General features: G+C 43.8%; 1 protein-coding gene across 3 annotated transcripts in view; it reads right to left on the bottom strand.

The window, feature by feature from the left end:
• The window catches only part of GRK5 (G protein-coupled receptor kinase 5), a 173,697-nt gene that overhangs the window by 11,504 nt on the left and 143,476 nt on the right, over window positions 1-18,717 (bottom strand). For all 3 annotated transcript variants that reach the window (XM_072870695.1, XM_072870696.1, XM_072870697.1), the window contains 6 exons: window positions 18,261-18,401; window positions 16,944-17,134; window positions 12,338-12,375; window positions 11,437-11,526; window positions 9,958-10,166; window positions 1,137-1,274 (listed from right to left, as the gene is read on the bottom strand). In XM_072870695.1, the coding sequence (XP_072726796.1) occupies window positions 1,137-1,274; window positions 9,958-10,166; window positions 11,437-11,526; window positions 12,338-12,375; window positions 16,944-17,134; window positions 18,261-18,401 (807 nt within the window). The remainder of the gene's footprint in view (window positions 1-1,136; window positions 1,275-9,957; window positions 10,167-11,436; window positions 11,527-12,337; window positions 12,376-16,943; window positions 17,135-18,260; window positions 18,402-18,717) is intronic.

The raw sequence follows: 18,717 nt of genomic DNA, 5'->3' as shown, positions 1-18,717 counted from the left end.
CAGTTAAGCTTTTAATACACTCTGGTGAATCCCAGATTTGAGCCCAGAATTTTCTAATTTTCTACATCAGAAAGAAATAGTAGCTTGTCTTCTATTTCTTCCCACTAAAGCAGTTCGTAACACCATGGGCTAATTGGCAGGAATAACTAGGCCGCATAGTAAAATGTAAAGCAAAACCAGAGCAGCTAAAGTAAACTTTTGTAGCGTTCAAACCACTTTGGTTTGGTTGAGTCTGTAGCAATGTGAATGAGAGCTGCCAAGATGTTACTTTCCTTAATACGTTAAAATGGCAGTGTTTACTTAGAACCATATGGGAACTTTAAGGATAGAGGGTCTAGCCAGAAAGAGAGCCCTGCAGGAGGAAAATAATCAGATAACTCTGTGCACTGGGGTAGAGACCGATGCCACAAAAGGGTGGAAAAAGTTTTGTTCTTGCCAATGCAACAAAGACTTTCAGTGTGTGCAAGACTGGTATGTAAACCTGAGTAAGGACTCAGTGCTGGGTTCCCCGCCCCATGAATACTAACAAGTTCAAAATGCTCTCTCAGGTCCAAGTCACCTCCTCTGCTTGAGGTGATACTTGATCTGAACCTGGTTCAGACTCTCTGTAACAAATGCCTGTTTTCATGATGATCCACTCCATTCCTCAGTTCTGTAGAGCTTTGGACTTTGTAATTCTGGTTTCACCTCAGCATATATATCTATATAGCTGTATGCATACATGTGGCTTTCATTGCCGATTGTTCTGAGCACCACCTGGTCCTGAGCGTACTTATTCTCACACTGCTACCGTGCATGAGGGAATACAAAGGTTCCCAGTTTAAAGTTTGGGAACTGAGGCATGAACAGATCAAGTGGTGCCTCCAGTGTCACACAGGAAGACTGTGGTAAAGTGAGTGGGAATGAATCAAGCCCTGGGTTACCACCCTACATGGAGGCCCACCCACCCTGCATGCACACAGCTACAGAGCAGCTCTCCTCTTCCTCCCAGCCTCCCCACTCCAGCCCTACCACTTATCACATCTTCCTAGGGCAGCTACCCATGCAGAGAGTGATGGCAGCTCTAAGAGAGAGAAGTTATTTTAGAAACAAATCTCTTGAAAGAGGCCACTGGGGGTTCTTCCCATCGTACTTACATCAGGGACAAAGGGAGGATCCAGCATTCCTGCTTCTAACCGCTTGAAATTCATGCTCTTGAAAAAGGGGTGCCTCTTCACTTCTGTTGCACCTTCCCCTTGACATCCTAGCCGCTGCTTTGCATCTTTGGTGAGGAGCTGAAACATGCCAAGAGGAACGGTAAGGATGTCAGAAAAAGCAACAGCTCCACAAAGATATTTTTATCTCCAGTTGGTTTTGAATGTGCCCAGAGGGAAGTACAGAGGGGAATTGTAATTGCTGTTACTTAATGGCCAAAGTTAAATGGATTAGGACTGCAGTGTTCTACATGCTGGTGAAACCCTTTGAAAATTACCTGCTGTAAAGTGTTTACAGTCAAAATAGAGACCGTTGCTTCTGCTTACTTTCAGTGAACACTTTCAAGAAGAGGTCTGACATACTCTAATAATTTATATAGATGCATATTCATAAGTCCCATGTGCTTTTTCTCAGTTCTTTTTTTTCCTTGTTACTCTTGTAAGAATAATTTTCCTGTTGCTTAGGCTGAATGACTTCACTATCAAATTTTATTTCCCTCCACCCGTTGCAGTATATTCCAGCACATCACATGACACATTGAACCAACCCTTTGTGCTCATGGGCTAATCTCTGCTGAACTCAAGGGGAGTTTTGTCCATGGAGCCAGTATCGGTAACCATCCTCAGTTCAGCCTTGTTTGGTTTCAGAGAAGGGCAATGCACCACCTCTACCTGCTACAGCAAGTCCTGCCTGTTTCCTGGGTACCTGTAATGGAGCAATAGACACTAACTGAACTCAGCATCCTTGGCCTATTAGATAAGCAGGTCCATGAACACAAACACAGGGATTGTAGGTCCTGGAAGACCTTGTATGGATGGACTAATTAATTGATCTGCAAGAGAACAGTTCAATGGAAGAACAGTTCTGGCACAGACTAGTTGGTGGATGAGGAGACAGAACACGTAGACAAATCTTCACCAAAATGCCTCTTCTTTTAAATCATATGTGTAGAATCAAGTAGGCTAAATCAATGTCTTAAGAGATCACATCTGAACAGATGAAGAGAGGCAGAGCTCAGCATGCAAACGACCGGTGCAAAAAGACCATCACTTGGGACAGGGACCTTTCTAAATGTACCACTGACTTCAGGCAATCTGCTGAAAAGTGAAAGTTCACAAATTTCTTTCCTTTTTTGCCTTCCATTCATCTTTGAGGAAGCCTGCATGATGCCCCCTTAGATAAAAGAGGGAAAATACAACTCCAAACTCACCATTACCGGCCCAGAGATTTCAACTGCCTGTTAAAGAGACGCATAACGTGCCTTAGTACCACAGAAAACTAAACTTGCATTGAAAACAGTCAAAGCTAGCTTTGCTGGAGTCTCCACTCGGGGGGGGGGGGGGGAAGACTACATACTTACACTGTAACATCATGGAGGAAATATAATTTCCTCCTTTTCCACAGGACGGGTATGCCTCCTGGAGCCGGGCGTGCAGCCAGGCAGACCCCCACCGCTCAGCACTTTTGGTACCCTGCTTTCTAAGCGGCTGCTGAAGGAAGGGGCTGAGACACCTGCACTGACACCAAGGCTGTGCGGCGGCAGCTGGCCCCACCACTACCCCCACCGCCGGCTGGGGAAGAAGAGGGAGAGGGGCGGGAGGGGGGATGCCCGGCGCGGCCCCGGCCGAGGGCAGCGCGGCTGCCGGGCGCGCCGGCGGCCGCCGGGGGGCAGCAGAGGAAAGGGCAGCGCGGCCGGGCAGCGCGGCGGGGCCGGGGCGGCGGCGGAGCGGCGCGGGGCGGCGGCGGGGCCCGGCGGGCGACGGCGAGGCGTTCCGCTCCCTTCGGGGAAGGGTCCCGACGAGTAAGCGGCCTTGGGGCTGTGTCGGGGACTCCTCCCTGGGGCAGGAGGGGACTGGTGCCCGGGTGCCCGGGAGAGGGAAAGGTTCACGCCTCGCCGCCTCTTCCGTCTCCAGCTTTGCTGCTCCAAAGCGGGAGCTGAAAAGCAGCGATCTCCCCTTGTCCCCTTCCCGGGTGGGCTGTGCAGACCAATCGCACCGAAATGATTAACAGAACTCTGTGGGACTGCCTGCCCACGGGGGGGCTCAGCGCCCATGCAGGACAGTGGGGTGGCTTGGGTTCTCTGAGCACCTGAGTCCATCAAGGGACTGAGTCCTTGGGAGCCCCCCTGGGTAAGTCCCCAGGGATCTTACTAGCTGTACCTGATGGCCAGGGCAGTCAGCAAACTGAGCTGTACAGTGCCTGGCTGGGGCTCACTTAGGAGAGCAGGAGGCAAATAGCTTTGGGAGGGTCGGAGAAGAAAAGTTGTGTTTCAGGAGATCAGGTAGACAATCAGGTGCGGCCCTGCAGGATGTTGGGAATGGGGAGCCAGGCAGCTTCCCCGCTAAGGCAAGGTTGTCTGGGGATGTTGCTTGTAGGCTTTCCAGCTTAGGGTAGGCCCCAGTACCCTCTGGTTGTGTTGCTGTCTCTGCCACATCACCTCAATGAGAAGGAACCTTGAAAGAACTGTTTGTTGCTAATGTGAGGTTGGTAATCTTTCCTCTGGTGTCTGGCTAGAGCTGGGTTTTCTTGTCCTTATCACAGGTTTACAGGGTCACAGCTCTTTAGGCTTCTCTGAATGCTCTGCTACCCCGAGCATCAGTGGTTTCCTTATCTGACTTCCACAGCCTCCTCAGTTCTGCATTTTTTTGCTAGGGGCCTCATATCCAGCCTGAGACAGCAAATGGCTTTGGCAATCAGTGTGCCCAATGTATGCAGAGACCATCCGCCAGCCAGTCCTGAGCAAGCTACAATGGCAGAGGCCAAGCAGCCAGAAGAGGTGGTGAAGAGGTTTGTGGGACATAAAGGAAGAGTCTTCTGCTCAGCACTTTCTGCCTCAGCAGCAGCAGCAGCAATAGCCAGAGGAGACTGTATGGATTGAGGGATGGGGGAAAAGCTAGTGGTTCTGGCCACAACAGCAACTTCCAGCTTCCAGATAGCAATGTCCCTTTCTTCCTCACAGTTTCCTCTGCTTCTGCAGCTGTTTAGGTGGTGAAATCTGGTCTGACTGGTCACCACGACTGGCTGCTTCATAGATGGAGAAAGACTTGAAGAACTATCTCTATGCCTTGCCATCCTCTGAGCACATAGATTCACATGACACAGCACCATATTGATCCAGCTCATAGGAAAAGATCTTTCTCAGGGCACTTCTCTGGAGCTTGTTTTCCCTGCGTAGAAGGAAAGAGGGATATTTTGCTTTCAAATCCTTGCATGAGACTTTAAGGTCTCATGGTCTTGAGGCAAGATTTTTTGTTGTGGGGGTTTTGTTTTTGTTTTTAAATCCCAGCAGGCATATGGATTTAGCCTACATGAAAAAGATTGCTTTGGAATTTGCAGTCAAGATCTGGTTTGCGCTATTGTGGCTGGGCAGAGAAGACAAAAGTTCTTTTGATCTCCTATTCTCATGTTGAGAGGACTTTCCTGACAGGTGGAAAGAAGAATCTGAAGGCAGAAGGACCAGATTTACCACCCATGTCTCTGATACGCTTTTGGAAATGATACCTTGAAGCTTTCAGGAACAGTGCTGCTGAGGAGCAAGTTGTAGTAGGAAGGGGTAGATTTGGACTTGCCTGTAGATGATAAAGGAGACCTCTGCAGTTTCCACTCTACAAGTCAGCTGTGAAGGGCAGAAAGGGGGTTACTCTCCTGTCTGTGCAGCCAGTAATTCTCCTGCCCCTGGACTAAGTGGGAAGACCAAGGTAATCTGGGAATTTACCCTTGCCAGGCTGTAAATGTTAGAAGTTGTTTGGAGTGTGTGGTCAGAGGATAGGGTAGTTGAGGACAGAAAAAGGCAGTCTGGGGATTCCTGGGCTCCTCCGTGATAAACAAGGGAGTATTCAGTAATCTCAGATGCAAGAAGGAAATCTCTGGAGCATGAATGCAGTTGGTCGTGGGTGGCTGGCCACTGCAGGCTGAAAGATACAAAAGGGAACAGGCCACTGGGAACAGGCTGGGACTGAAAGACCACAGAAAGGAGAGGATTCTCCTGCAAAGCCCTGCTGCAGGGGAGCAGCTGCCTGCCTCTTGAGGAGAGTCCCAATGAAGAAAAAAATAAGAAATTAATGGAATTTGGTAAGCTGTAGCTGCAGCCAGCTGCAGCCAGATGGCAACAGGTGAAACTAGACACTTCTGGCTTCTGTTGTGGATATCAAGAGATAGCATGGACTAGAGTATTTTCCAGAAGGGAAAGTCCTTCCTTTCTCCAAAGAATAATGAGTCTTGTACCATTTCCTGCAGCCCCAGCAGCTTTCTGCAATAGTAAACCTGCATAATAACCTGAAATATGCATCCCATTTGGGAATCTGACCAGGGAAAGAAAATGGAGATAACAACTATATCTTTTGAGTCATCTCTACACTTTTGTTTAATTCCATTTCAAAGGATGTATTTAATATGAATAGAGAGCAGAACAAAAGCAACTACATCAGGCTGATGACAAGCCCTCCTGGGACAGCAGTGCAAATGACCCAATCAAACATAATTTAAGTGTACTTCTACAGCCAAAGCCTATGGAGAATTCACAGAGCTTCAGATCTGAAGATGGCTTAGGCCATCCAACCATGCATGAACTTGATACCAAGTAGCAGAGCTTTATGTTATGGTAACAAAAGCTCTAGATGACACTGGATGTGTGTAAATGAGGGCAGGATTTAGTCTACACGGTTATGGGCAAAGCATGACTAGAACAGGACTTTCAAAGAGCCTTGAGTAGCAGCAGTGAAGTTACATTAAGATCTTTTTCTTGATATAAAGACCTCTCTGATACTTTCATGTCACTCATTTGATCCCTGCTGGTGATTCAAACTCTGCAATGTCTAAGAATTTTTCCACGTCTTTGTTTTGCTTCCTTTACAAAAAGAAACAACTGTTGTGAGGATTGCTAAAAAAAGCCAACAGTACCCAAAGCACTGCTTTATTTGTCTTCACGTGATCAGTCAGTTCATATCCAGATCATACCATGTAATAAATAACTCCAAGTCCTAAGATGTTAGTCCTAAAATTATAGGAGTAAGGAAAACTTTTTGTAGGGTAAGAGCGCAAAAAATTGCTGCTCATGAAAGGAGAAAAGGGGAATGGTAAAACCACTTCCATTGGCCCAGCTGATCAAATAGTTTATGGGATCACCTAGATAAATTTCAACCCTGAAACAGAAGTAAACATACTTTTAACAATTTAACAATTGTTTAACAATTTAACAACATTTAACAATTTTTAGAGAATAGAAAAGTAATACTATGGTCACCTCTCAATTACTAAATGAGACAAGACAATGGTGTCGGAACTGAAGATGCCAGAATGACATAAATGGCTGTATATTGCACTGCTTAATGCGTACGAAATCACAGCCCAGTCTGGCCAACTGAAGAGTCAAAACTCTCTCAGGCATGGGTGACAATGAAGCTTATTGCAAAGGCTTGCTACAGAAGATTTATTATTATTAATAGCAATAGCAATGATAATCATTTGAAGAGCACCTTGATGTGTGTGCCGTGCCTCTCAAGACAGATGAAAGAGCAGTTATTCTCGGGCAGCACTGATAAACTTTAAGGTATCATAATGTGTGAACAAGTTGGTTTCCAGGGATGAAAGCAGAGAGGAGGGATGAAAGCAGGCAGCAGTAGTAGTAGTATGATGACAGAGTTTCTGGTTGTGAGTGAGGAAGATAAAAAATTGCTTTTAGGGAAAAAAGAATCCATCATCTTTTAGTTGGTTGGGGAGGCACTTTGGGAAGGGAATGGAGATAAGAATCACAGAACAGCTGAGGCTGAAAGGCGCCTCTGGAGATTGTCTAGTCCAATCCCTCTGCTCAAAGCAGAGTCACCTAGAGGAGATTGTTCAAGGCCGTGTCCAGTTGGGTTTTGGATATCTCCAAGTGTGAAGACTCCACAGCCTCTCTGGGCAATCTGTTCCAGTATTTGACTACCCTCACCATGCAAAAAGGGTTTCCTGATGTTCAGAGGGACCCTTCTGTGTTTCAGTTTGTGCCCATTGCCTCCTGTCCTGTCACTGGGCACCAAACCAAGCATTTGGCTCCGTCTTCTTTGCACCCTCCAATCAGAGATCCCTTTTGCGGAGTCAAATGGGAGCTGCAGGAATAAGCAGCAGCAGGGAAGATAGTCTGCAGGAAACGCAGACAAACAGGACACTGACAGAGTGACAGAAGAGCACTGCAGTATGGGCCCGTCCAATACTGTTGACTTGAATGCACTTCAAGTCACATCTTTGGATGCAAGACTGCACTTGTCAGGGAAAACACGCATGTACATCAATAAAGTACAAGTCATAACAACAACAAACAGGGAACATTTCCTAGAAAGACTGGATTTTTTCACAGAAAAAACACACCATGAAGCAGTTATGCTATATGGGAACTATGGGTTGGGGAGCTTCCCAGAAAGCCAGCTGCCCCTGTTCCTAATTATTTATTCATCTCTCTCTCAGTCCAAAATGAGGGCTGATTTATGGGACATGACTTACAAAATGAAACATGGAAATATGGGATGGATGATGATTAATGGGAGCTATGATATATGCCTGTAAAAATGCAAAGGGCATAAACATCCAGGAGGGGAAGGTTGACATGGGGTGACACTAAAGGGTTTTCATATGAGTAAATTAGTAAAGACAATATATTTCCTGATGGAGACGTTATTAGATCATGGAGTAAGCTTTGAAGAGAAAGAAGGTTAGGAGACATGGTGGAAAACATGTTGTTCCTCGTTTCTGCCCTGAAGAGTCCACTACAGGAAAGCCTTTTGTGTTGGATCTTTGTGAAGGCTCAAGTTAGATTTATGTACTGCAACTTTATGCTTCATTTTGCAGGTATGAGGGGTACTTAATTATCACTTTTTTGTTTCCTTGTTAAGATGCTGATATGAAGCAACGAAGTTCTGGTTTTCAATATAAAGAGCAAAAAGTATTTGAGACAATATATTTGAATCATGGATTTTTTAAAATATCACTTGATAAAATAATGACTTTTGGATATGGAAAACCACAAATGCCATCATGCTCAGTATCAGAAGTAAGGCTTACAGTCTTAAGGAGCAGTAATTTTAATGCATTAATGCTCAAAAATGACAGGGTTATCTTTGGATCCATTAAGAGTTTGCACATACCACCTAAATAAACATGCCATGTGATTGGACAGTGAAGCAGTAATGATCAAGTTGTCAGGAATTATTTACATATTACATGGTTCCCTCCCCTCCCCTGAGGCAAGGGAATGAACTATACAGCTTCCTGAGGTCCCTGACTCCCTGAAATCATAGACTCTATGGCTTGAAGATGAAAATGACCACTACAGTATAATGACTTTCACTGTCTACTCCCCTGGGAGTGGTAGGTCATCTCCAGCACTATCCCATCAATGCTACATTTAATCCTTCTCAGCTTTAAGTTCTTATGGGCTTGGTTATTTTCAAAGGATACTTTCATTCTATTATGCCTCATGCCTGCAACTAACTACAGAACAAGCAACAAGAATATAGATTTTGCTTCATGACATTTTCATTTCATGCTAACAACAGGACACGCACAAACTCTCTGCCACTCCAGCAGACACTGCTCCTCACCTGGTGGGAGCTGAGATGCTACTAGAGAAGAAATGGCAGGCTATTTGAGCACATGAAATGGTCTGTAAGAGCCTGTGGCTGTCCTACATCCTCCCACGCTGACTTCACTGGGGGCTCTGAATCACAGATTAAGGGCAGTGAATGGCCTAGAGTATCTATCAAGGGTGATGTCAGTTAATTACTACCCCTGGGATTCAGCAATGAGTTGGTGCACTGTGAGTTAATGACTTCCAGGCATGATACTTGGCAATACAACCATTATTATTTTGCAAGGAGACTTCAATGTCTCTTCATGAAACCAGCCAACCAGAATGTTGTTGATCTGCTGTTTGCTTGCCTGTTGCACAAGATATTGGTGAAACTCTCACTACCTATTTGTTGCCCTTTCTTTCCCTTCATTCCCTCTCTACCAGTATACCCAGATATGTCATTGTCTCCAAAGGAGACTTCACTCTTTAGCAAACAACATCAAGAAAAAGGCCACATCCCTTTCCAAATTACAATTCAGCCTTCTGAAGACGGATGTTGACAAGACATTGATGAATTCAGACACAGCTTTGAGATTTCTCAGAGGGTTTGAGGATTTCCATTGTCAGACATGGCTATTGTGCTATGAAAATGACTCCCAGCTGAAAGAGTGAGAAAACATTTTAAAGGACAGCTCAACAGTATTAAAAAAAGCTGGATATGCTGGCACCCCGGGGGAAAAGCTGCTAACAAAGTTAGTGAGATGGGGTGGGACAACATTTGAGTGTCACAATAATTTCATTGCATAATCTTTCCTGCTTACCCCCAGCTCTCACCAAAGACAATGGAAGCATGGGGTTTTCAGTTCCTTGCAGGAGACAATCAGAGTCTTGCATCATCAAGTCCTTTTTATTTTTTTCTACAAGATTATAAAAGACAGAAATGCGTTCTTGACTGCAAACTAACATTCAAAATCTCACGAGAATAGATACTGCTCCCTTGGCCATAAAACTTTGGAGAGGACTCAAGATGACCGTGATGAATCTCATGTAGAAGCAAGCCCAAATAAACACAATTTGAATGAATAGAGAATGCAGTCATCCCATCAACAGATGAACTTGGTTAGTCCTTGTCTCTGCAGCCCCTCTATGGTACTCTGTTACTGCTCAAGCCGTGTCAGATAGATACATCTTGCTAATGAAGCTGCCACACTGTCCCTTACCATTTTACAGATGGACTTGGCCTCCTCAGAAAACTTATGGGAGTACACCTCTTCTGTCTCCAGCACTCTTCTGTCCACTTCTTCCCTCTTCACCTTCTCTTTCCTTCCACGAAATGGTGATTGCCCAGCAATCATTTCATAAATGAGACAGCCTAGCCCCCAGTAGTCAGGGCTTAGTGTGTATCTCTGGTTGTTCAACACTTCTGGAGCTGTGGAGGAGAAAGATGTGCCTTGTGGAAATGCTTTATATTTACATCGGCAAAAAAATTCAATTTCTAGAAGTTCCATTTTGGTGACTGAATACACATGCAGAGAGAATGGTGGGTAAAATATAAAAATACCTCCTGATTTCTGTTGATGGCATTACAGAAAATGCAGCATGCTACATGCCATGTTTTTTCTCTACATGCCATATGCATGCTGTCTTCTGACTTCTCTACAAAGTCAGACCAATTAAAAAAACAAGAAGAAGTTGAAGCTAAGTATTAAGCAGAGGCCTAATCTTAAGAGTCCTTCCAGATTTCTCCATTTAGGGAAGAAATGACATACAAACACACATCCTGTAAACAGCAGTGACATTTCTTCAAAAGCAAATTCTCTAATTTTGCTCAATTTATAACTTTTTTTTTCCCCCTTTAAAAAACAAATCTTTTTATTTTGCGTTGCAACCATCCAGTGTGCTTTGGGCATATAGTCACTGTCTTGCAGGCATCCTCACTTCCATACATGGGTACAAACACACACATGCGTGCTCACAAGCACAGTCTTAGTGTGCGCACAAACTTACACTAAGATAACAAAATTTAGAAATGACAACTGATTTGCTTGCTTTCATTAAAATCTCCATATGGTGTAACAGTGGCTCACATCAGCTAGTTTCTATTTAGTCAAATGAAGTATAAGCAATTTTTATTCCAAGAAATATGCCCACCCAGAGAATGCATTAAAATAATTACATTTAATTTAGAAAACAGATCTAGTTAAATCAGGGAGTGTGTTTTTTACCAATGTACCAAACTCTGCTCTTCTTTTGTGCAGCCTCTCCTGCATCTAGGGGAGAACTCAAGATGACTGTGGTCAAGATGACCATAGGTGCGGACTTACCCATTTTATCATAAACATACAAATGCATTTTAACTATTATACAAAGTAGCAACTAGAAAGAAACCTTTATTTTATGAACATAACCCTCCTAAAATAAGTCTACGCTACAATCACTAGTATCCCAGTTGTTGTCTTTTAATTTTCTTTGCTGATTTAGGATTATAGACCAGTCTCATTAAGAGTTGCTGTGGTCCATCCTTTCGCCCACTTCTGATTTCCACTAGCATGACTCCATGGTGGGTTGCTGCAGGGAACTGGACCCAGCTGAATGTGAATCTTTTTTTATTCTTTTTCTCAAGCGTACATGGCAGAAAGATCTCAAAAAGTCAAGTAATCTCAGCAAATTATCAAAAAGATAAGCTACTGAAGACTTACCCATATACCCTACTGTTCCTACTCTTCCACGGATTGATTCACCCTCAGGGATTTTAACAGCTAGACCCAAATCAGATATTCTAATATGGCCTGGAAGGGAAAAAGAAACAAACCAACACAAAACAGATATAATAATATGACCCAAATTAATTCAAAAACACAACTGCACACAAAACACATCGCTGCAATATTCTTGCAATTTACTGTTCACACATTTTAAGAAAAGACTGTTCTGAATCACTGAATTGGAGCAGTTTCATTGATAAGGAAAAGACGAATGATTAAGCGTGTTATAATGCAGTGAAAGTAATTTTAACAGTGAGGCTATGGACTAGAGTGGATTGAGTTACGTATTTTAAAACCAACTGAAAAAAGGCAATGAGGAGAACGCTGTAGGGAAGTATTACGGGATGGATGGGCTGACATAATTCTGTAACTCTCTGATGGCTGAAGGGGCTACATCTGGTCTGTAACTCAGCATGAGATTTGATTATTGCTGCCTGCAGCAACAAATGGGTACCTGGGTTTGCATAAAACAAGAGTTGGCTCAGCAAAGGATGAAAGTACTTTTGAAAATGGAGCAGGGAGCACAAATTTAGAAATCCCAACTTCCTTTGTGTTGTGTCAGCCTTGCAACAAGAAGGATGGAAAAACAATGGAAAAAGGCAGCCACCCCCAGTGAAGCCATGCTCTCGAGAACAGACCTTGCTGAGCAGCACGGCTGCTTCATTGCACCCGTGTGGTGAGCTCTAGCACTTCACTCACCCCAGGACAGAAGTATTAGTGTATGCTGAGCCTCTTAGTCACTTCAGAGCATTATTTGTCTTTGTGCAATATATATCCTAAAACTAACTTAATCTACTTTTCTGTGAAAGCATCTCTGTAAACCTCCGAGCCTTACCATAATCATCAAGCAGGATATTTTCTGGCTTCAAATCTCTGAAAATGAAAGACAGCAGTTATTTGTATGAAGCTGGTTTTGATAACGTAACCATACGACAGTGTGTGAGTGCATTTATTACTAGTAATAAACCAATTGAGTGTCAACTCAAACAGCAAGGAACTCATGAAACCAGTACAACTTTCTACAACTCACTTCACAGATAGACTGAAACCATATGTCTTCTTCTAAACTGGAGTTACATATTTTCACCAAGCCAAGCTTTTAGTTCCTAATCCACTCTATAATGGACTCATCCATCCACTCCACTAAGCCCTGTAAACCAAGCCCTATAGTCCTGTGTGTTGTTAAATCTCTGTAACATTTTCTGTTATAAAATCTTTTGTTAAAAAGGAAAATATTTTAAAATGTTTTATTTGCATATGAAAATGGAAATAGCAATCTATTGGGCTCAAATTTTCTATGCCTGGCTCAGACCAAATACATGAATGTGTGTACATGCACTTGTGCACATGTGTAATAATTTCAGTGAGTCTGGAAAATGAGGGGCAGAGGGGGGGATGCTGTGCCCAGATTAACATTCTACTTACTTACAAACATTTGTGAAACTCTAGTGCCTATGTGGTTTGGAGCAACGCCATGAAAATTGGCAAGGTGGTCACTCTGATGTCAAAGATGTGCCTTTTACTGCTCCTGTGAAAAAAATTTTCCCAAATCTGGCCAAGTTATAAACTTCTGAAAAAAATAATGTCAGTTTTCATATATTTAGCAGAGCCTCGGCAGGTCATTCTTCTGAAAGGTCTGTCTGCACCAAACCTGCTCCATCAGTTGCTGCTTCTAGATGCTGCCCAGGCCAGCCATGCTGAAGTCCTCTCGCTTGACCAAGGCTGTTTTCCAAACCTGGGAGCTGAGCGCACCTTTGCAGCCACTGCTGCGGTTCCTGGATGCGGTGGGCTGCTGTCGAGGCGGGAGCCAGGCGGGCTCCTTCCCATCCTCCCCGTGCCGCTAAGCGGGGACAAGGCTCAGGCTGCTGCTAGTGCAGAGCGGGAACGAAGCTAGCCTGGGAGATGGGACCTGGAGGTGTCAGAGGGAAGACGGGGACGTGCTGGGCAGGGAGCACCCCAGAAGGGCCGTGCGATGCGAGCAGGCTGTGCTGGCTCGGGAACCCGAATAAGGCACCAGTGCAGCTGGATGAGGCAGGGAAAAATGTATTGCTGCACTTCACAACATCATGCCCTGACATTTATCTGATCGACTCCTACTGAAACACAGCGTTTAGCCTGGTGCAAATCCAAGAAGTGCTTGGCCTTGTCTTTTTTTAAGGCCTCCTTGCGTTTGTGAACCAGCTTGATTCTGTTAGCTTCCCAGCAAGATGCATTTCTTTTCAAAGAGCAAAGTGGGGGGGGTACAAGAGAAACCCTTGCACCAGGAGATCTGTGCATTGCACGGAGTCTGTGCAGGAGCCCACCCTGCGTTTCAAGCTGTACCGCTCTGGTGTCGTGAATTCTCCTGTGAATGGAGAGGGGTATTTTATAGTTTTGACAATGCCGAGATTAAAATTTCAAAACCTGTCTCATTTTTATTTATTATTTCAAGCAAGAACATAGAGGGCTGTGAACAATCTCCTCTTCTTGCTTACTTCAGACCCTCTTGACCTCTCAAGATAAACTTCACCGGGTGCCCAGTGGTACCAAGCCTACTTTTCAAATAAACAATACTAAACGATGTGAAGGGCAGCTGAATGGTGAGGAGAAGCTGTGATTTTGTTTAACATACCACTGTGGGCTTTCCCTGCCTATCAGCAGAAGGTTTCCAACGCCGGAGAAACATGGTCGAGGGCATTTCCTATTTATTTTAAAAAATTTATTCCAAATCCCTTAAGAACTATTTCCTTGAAGAACTCAGACTTCATTAGTTACTTCAACTTCTGCTCCAGCAGTTATTAGTTCCACTTAAAGCTGTAACTGTGGCCAAATGACAAGAATCCTGCGTGCAAGCTGGGAAATGTTGTCTTTGAATGAGAAAATGAGAGACTCCACGAGGACTCTGAGAACAGCAGCTCAGTCCTTACGGTCCTCTGTGGTTTAGGGCAATTAGGGCAGTCTTTCCTTCCCCCCAGACATCAGTTGTCATTTCTGTTTTCAGATTTCTGGTTCCTCAAGATCAAGGCTGGCTTCCTTGGCATGGCCAACACTTCCAAGTGCCAAGGAGGAATGTGATTTTTGTACTGAAATGTCTAGGAGAAATAAATCCCCGGTGGACACAGTTACATGTAAGGCTACTTCCCAACCGTACAGCTTCCCATATGTAAACTAGCCTTGCCTAAATATACTGAAACGTAAACTGCTGGCACTGCACCCATGCTAGAAAGGTGATGGTACGTTGTTTGGCTGTACAAGACAGCATAAACAACTCAATTAATCATGGTGGACAAGGCTTTACTGTATATTTGTGTAATGCCTAGGACAATGTGATCTTGATGCTGACTGGAGCTTCCAGGCACAGCTATAGTATATATAAAAATAATTTATATAGATATATTAAAAATATATATAAAATAAAAATTATATATATATTTTTATATATAAATAACTCGAGGAGAACCAGCAGCTTTTTATGTTTGCTTTCCATGAACAATCGACCCGTTGACCTTTACTAACACGACGTAGTTGAGAAATGTAACATAAGTGCCGTGTTTGGCAAGGGAATTCTGAATCAGATAAATCTGACTCTGAGCCTGGTTATTCTCTCAGGTCACGTCCACAGCGTGCGTCACCAGCCCATGAGATGGGGATGCATTTTCCGATGCTATGATTTACTCAGAAGCATTTTGTTCATAGAAAATGAAATTAAGTCTGAGGAATAAGTGTTTTGCGATGGATTATTCACCTTGAGAAAGTGGTAGCATTTAGCTGCTATATTTTATTGACCTATATAGCACTTCTCACGGGTCCCAAAACATGCTGCGGTATTACAAATTAGGGGTCTCTGCACATGCTCCTAAAATACTGCTAGAAAATGTCACCTACAAGGATATAATATCATTCATCCCCAAAATGAATGTGCCATCTGAGGTGTAAACTAGCAGCTCTTTTCAGAGTAACATGAAAACAACTGCTTAAGGAAGTAGCATGCCATTTCTCTCAGAGCCGCATACTATTTATGTGGCCAGAGCTAATTTGTTTTATTAGAAAGTGGCATTAGTATGGCATTTTACTAGCCATGTTATGAATGTACCAGTCATTTTCATCAATCAAGTATGCTTGTGATCTAGTACTTTTTAAAGGAACATTATAAAACCTCCTAAAACTTCTTTGAATGTGTTAGGATGTTTTTTAAAGGAAAGGGAAGGCAGACACGTAACTCATTATTTGATTTTTCAATTGACATTAAACACTTAATTCCATTTTGTTCCTTGGGAAAAAAAAATCTCCTTCTTGGGCCAGTGCCAGCTAGAGCACCATGTTATCTATCTGCCCTCCTTATGCCAGCTAGCAAGATCTGAGTCAGTGAGGCAACCAAATGGCAGTTTGCTGGAGATCTCCTCCAAGGAACAACAATATCATAATTTCTATGTATACAAGCATATGCATAATGCTTATTATACATGGGCATATTAAATGATTTAAAGTGTGGCTTAGTTCTAAAAAATATTATTGTCTATTAATCATTGTCCTTCGAAGTTCTTTCATCAATTTACAGGACCTCTTTTGCTATGAATGCCCACAATAATGATTTCACAAGCTGGGATGATGAAGACAAACATTAAATGTTGTTTACAACTACATTGGTCATTGATTAAAAATATAAATCTTCATGGAGTCACAAGAACCCTGTCTGCAATCACCCTGCTTATCCAGCAAGTAAACCCTATGATGCCCTGGAAAACTGCTTGTACAGAGCTGTAAGCCAGACTGGAAGCTGAGAACTTGAAATTTGTCCTTCTTGAAGCTGGCTGCCTGTCACCGCACTGGGCAGTGCTCTGCCCGCTGGCTGCACCCGCGGCGGGTCGCATGCTGCCAGCAGGATGTCTCCATTGCTCGGCTGTGAATGTGCCTCCTTCCACGGCTGGCACGCTACGGCCACCATCACGATCCAATCTAGCTAATCAAACTAGGTCGTGTCCTAGAGCGTAAATCCGTGCCCTGTGTCTCAAACACCCTCTTGCACTAATTGTGCTCCCTCTGGGATGGGAGAGAGGGTTTTTCCGCAGCTGACACGCTGCAGCCCCTAATGCAATATAATCCAACTAATTAAAATAGTGGCTTGAATGGAATGATCTCCATTTCATACCAACTAGAAACTAGATTCGTTGATGAAATCCCTTTAAAGGAACTTTCATAATTTTCTTCTGTCACCCAGTACATGCTGAGGCAGGGTTTGGGGAGCTTTGTGTTAGTTCTGTATAATTTAGACAGGATGTATTTAGTGAAGCAACTGCTTCCTTCCATGATTACTGAATCACACTATATTTGTACAGGGCTCTGTTAAATTTCAGCCAAAGCACTGAGGCATCGAAGCTGTACAGCACCACAATGAGCAGGGAGGATGCAGGCAATTCTTTTCTACCCACAAAAGATGTCCTAAGACTCTAGAGAGTGCTTACCTGTACACAGTATTTTCTCTGTGTAGGTCTTCTAAGCCACAAAGAATCTCTGCTGCATAAAACAAAGCTCTTTCCTCCTCAAAGCCTGGGTTTCCCATGTTGTAGATATGAAACTTCAGGTCACCTCCATTCATTATGGTCAGAACCAAACACAGTGCATCCTTTGTTTCATAAGCATAGGCTAAATTGACCTAGAAAAACATTTGTAGCATAGTTGTGACAGTTCAGTTAGCTGCTAAGAAGAAAGCACTAACTTTTCATTAAAGATTTTCTGTAGAAAAGGAAAAAATACATTGACTGAATTTGATATGGGCCTTATTACACTAGCAAACATACATTTTAAAAGTACAGAAAAATCAGATGTTAGGATTTTTTAGATTAATTTGTTGAATCCAGCCTACTCATCATCAGAAACCCTCAAGGTTAATGCTCAGATAGCTTAAGGCTAAGATAGCTTCACAGGCTGGACAAGCATACTAAATCCAGACATACTTTTCCACATAAGAGAAATCTTAATAGTCAAGGGACTCTACACCTCCTGCTGCACTGTTTTGCTCTCAGAAACCCATCATCCCAGTAGGTTCCCAGGAACAGCCCGGTCCTGTGGTGGTCAAACAGACCATTGCCGAGGCATGAAGGTCAGCATCGCCCTTGCGAGGCTCTGGTGGGTGCCCCAGGAACGGTCAGACAAGCCAAAAGCTACCCATCACTTTTAAATGTGTGCCATTGCCTTTGCTTCTGCCAGAGGTAAGTAAACATCTTGTATCTGTTGTATTCATAGTGTTTCTTAAAGTAAGTATACAGAACATGACAGATGCTGAGATAACAACACCTTTTTTTTTTTTTAAATCTAAGGCAAGTTTTTAGAGACACAAGAGCTGGCAGATCTCAGGAAAGCCCTGTCAGGCAGACCAGCTCCACGTCACTGGCTAGATGCTCCTACTAGCCAATCTACTCTGATTGACTTGGGTTGAATCTCCTTCAGTGTCCTCCAAGCTTCTCCCTCCCAGACTCTGGGAATTCAGGTAATCACGCTGGATAAAAATAGCTCAGCCTGATGCAGCCCTGATGCAAGTCAAGGCTGTAAAATGCATCATGTTCCCATGGTAGGAACCAGCACCTTGTTTGGTGCATTTCTCACAGACCAGAGACTAAAATGAGATTTGGTAAAGGTGCATGGAGCAGGACTAAGGTGCAAAGCGAAGGGAGTCAGCTTCTGGAACCTTTCCTGTAGCAGGAGGAGGAGGCATCGGATTCAACAAGAACAGTGCTCAGCAGGTGAGCAGGGAGCTGAGCACTGGGGAGTTCAATACTCACTACAAACTGACTATTGACTTTTTCTAAAATCTGCTTTTCATTTAGTGCCATGGATTCGCCTTTCCTCTTTTTTATTCTCTTCTTCTCTAATCTCTTGCAGGCGTACATCTTCCCTGTCGCTCGTACTTGGCAAGCGCAGACCTGCGAATTAAAGAGAACAATTGCTGGGTAAATTGAAGCAAACGCTGTGTCTGGGTTGCACTTTACTCCTCATGATCTGATCTGATTTAGTCCTTTTAAGGTTAGAGACGGCAGCCTAGCGAATAAGGCATAGGCGGGGGCAGCTGGAGAACCAACTACTGTTTCCAAACGTGCTGTGTAATATTGGTTTGATTATTTCACTTTCCTCCCTCTGCTTCCTACCCCACCTCCTTTTGTCTGTGCAGATTGTAATCTGCTCGGCGAAAGCCTGTCCGGGCCTCCCCTGACTCTGCTGCCTAGGCAGCGACCTCGAGCC

Source organism: Ciconia boyciana, chromosome 8, assembly GCF_034638445.1.
Source record: "Ciconia boyciana chromosome 8, ASM3463844v1, whole genome shotgun sequence".
In the NCBI taxonomy this organism is placed as follows: Eukaryota; Metazoa; Chordata; class Aves; order Ciconiiformes; family Ciconiidae; genus Ciconia; species Ciconia boyciana.
The sequence above is the reverse complement of the archived record's forward strand: the minus strand, read 5'-3'. Positions and strand labels throughout refer to the sequence as shown.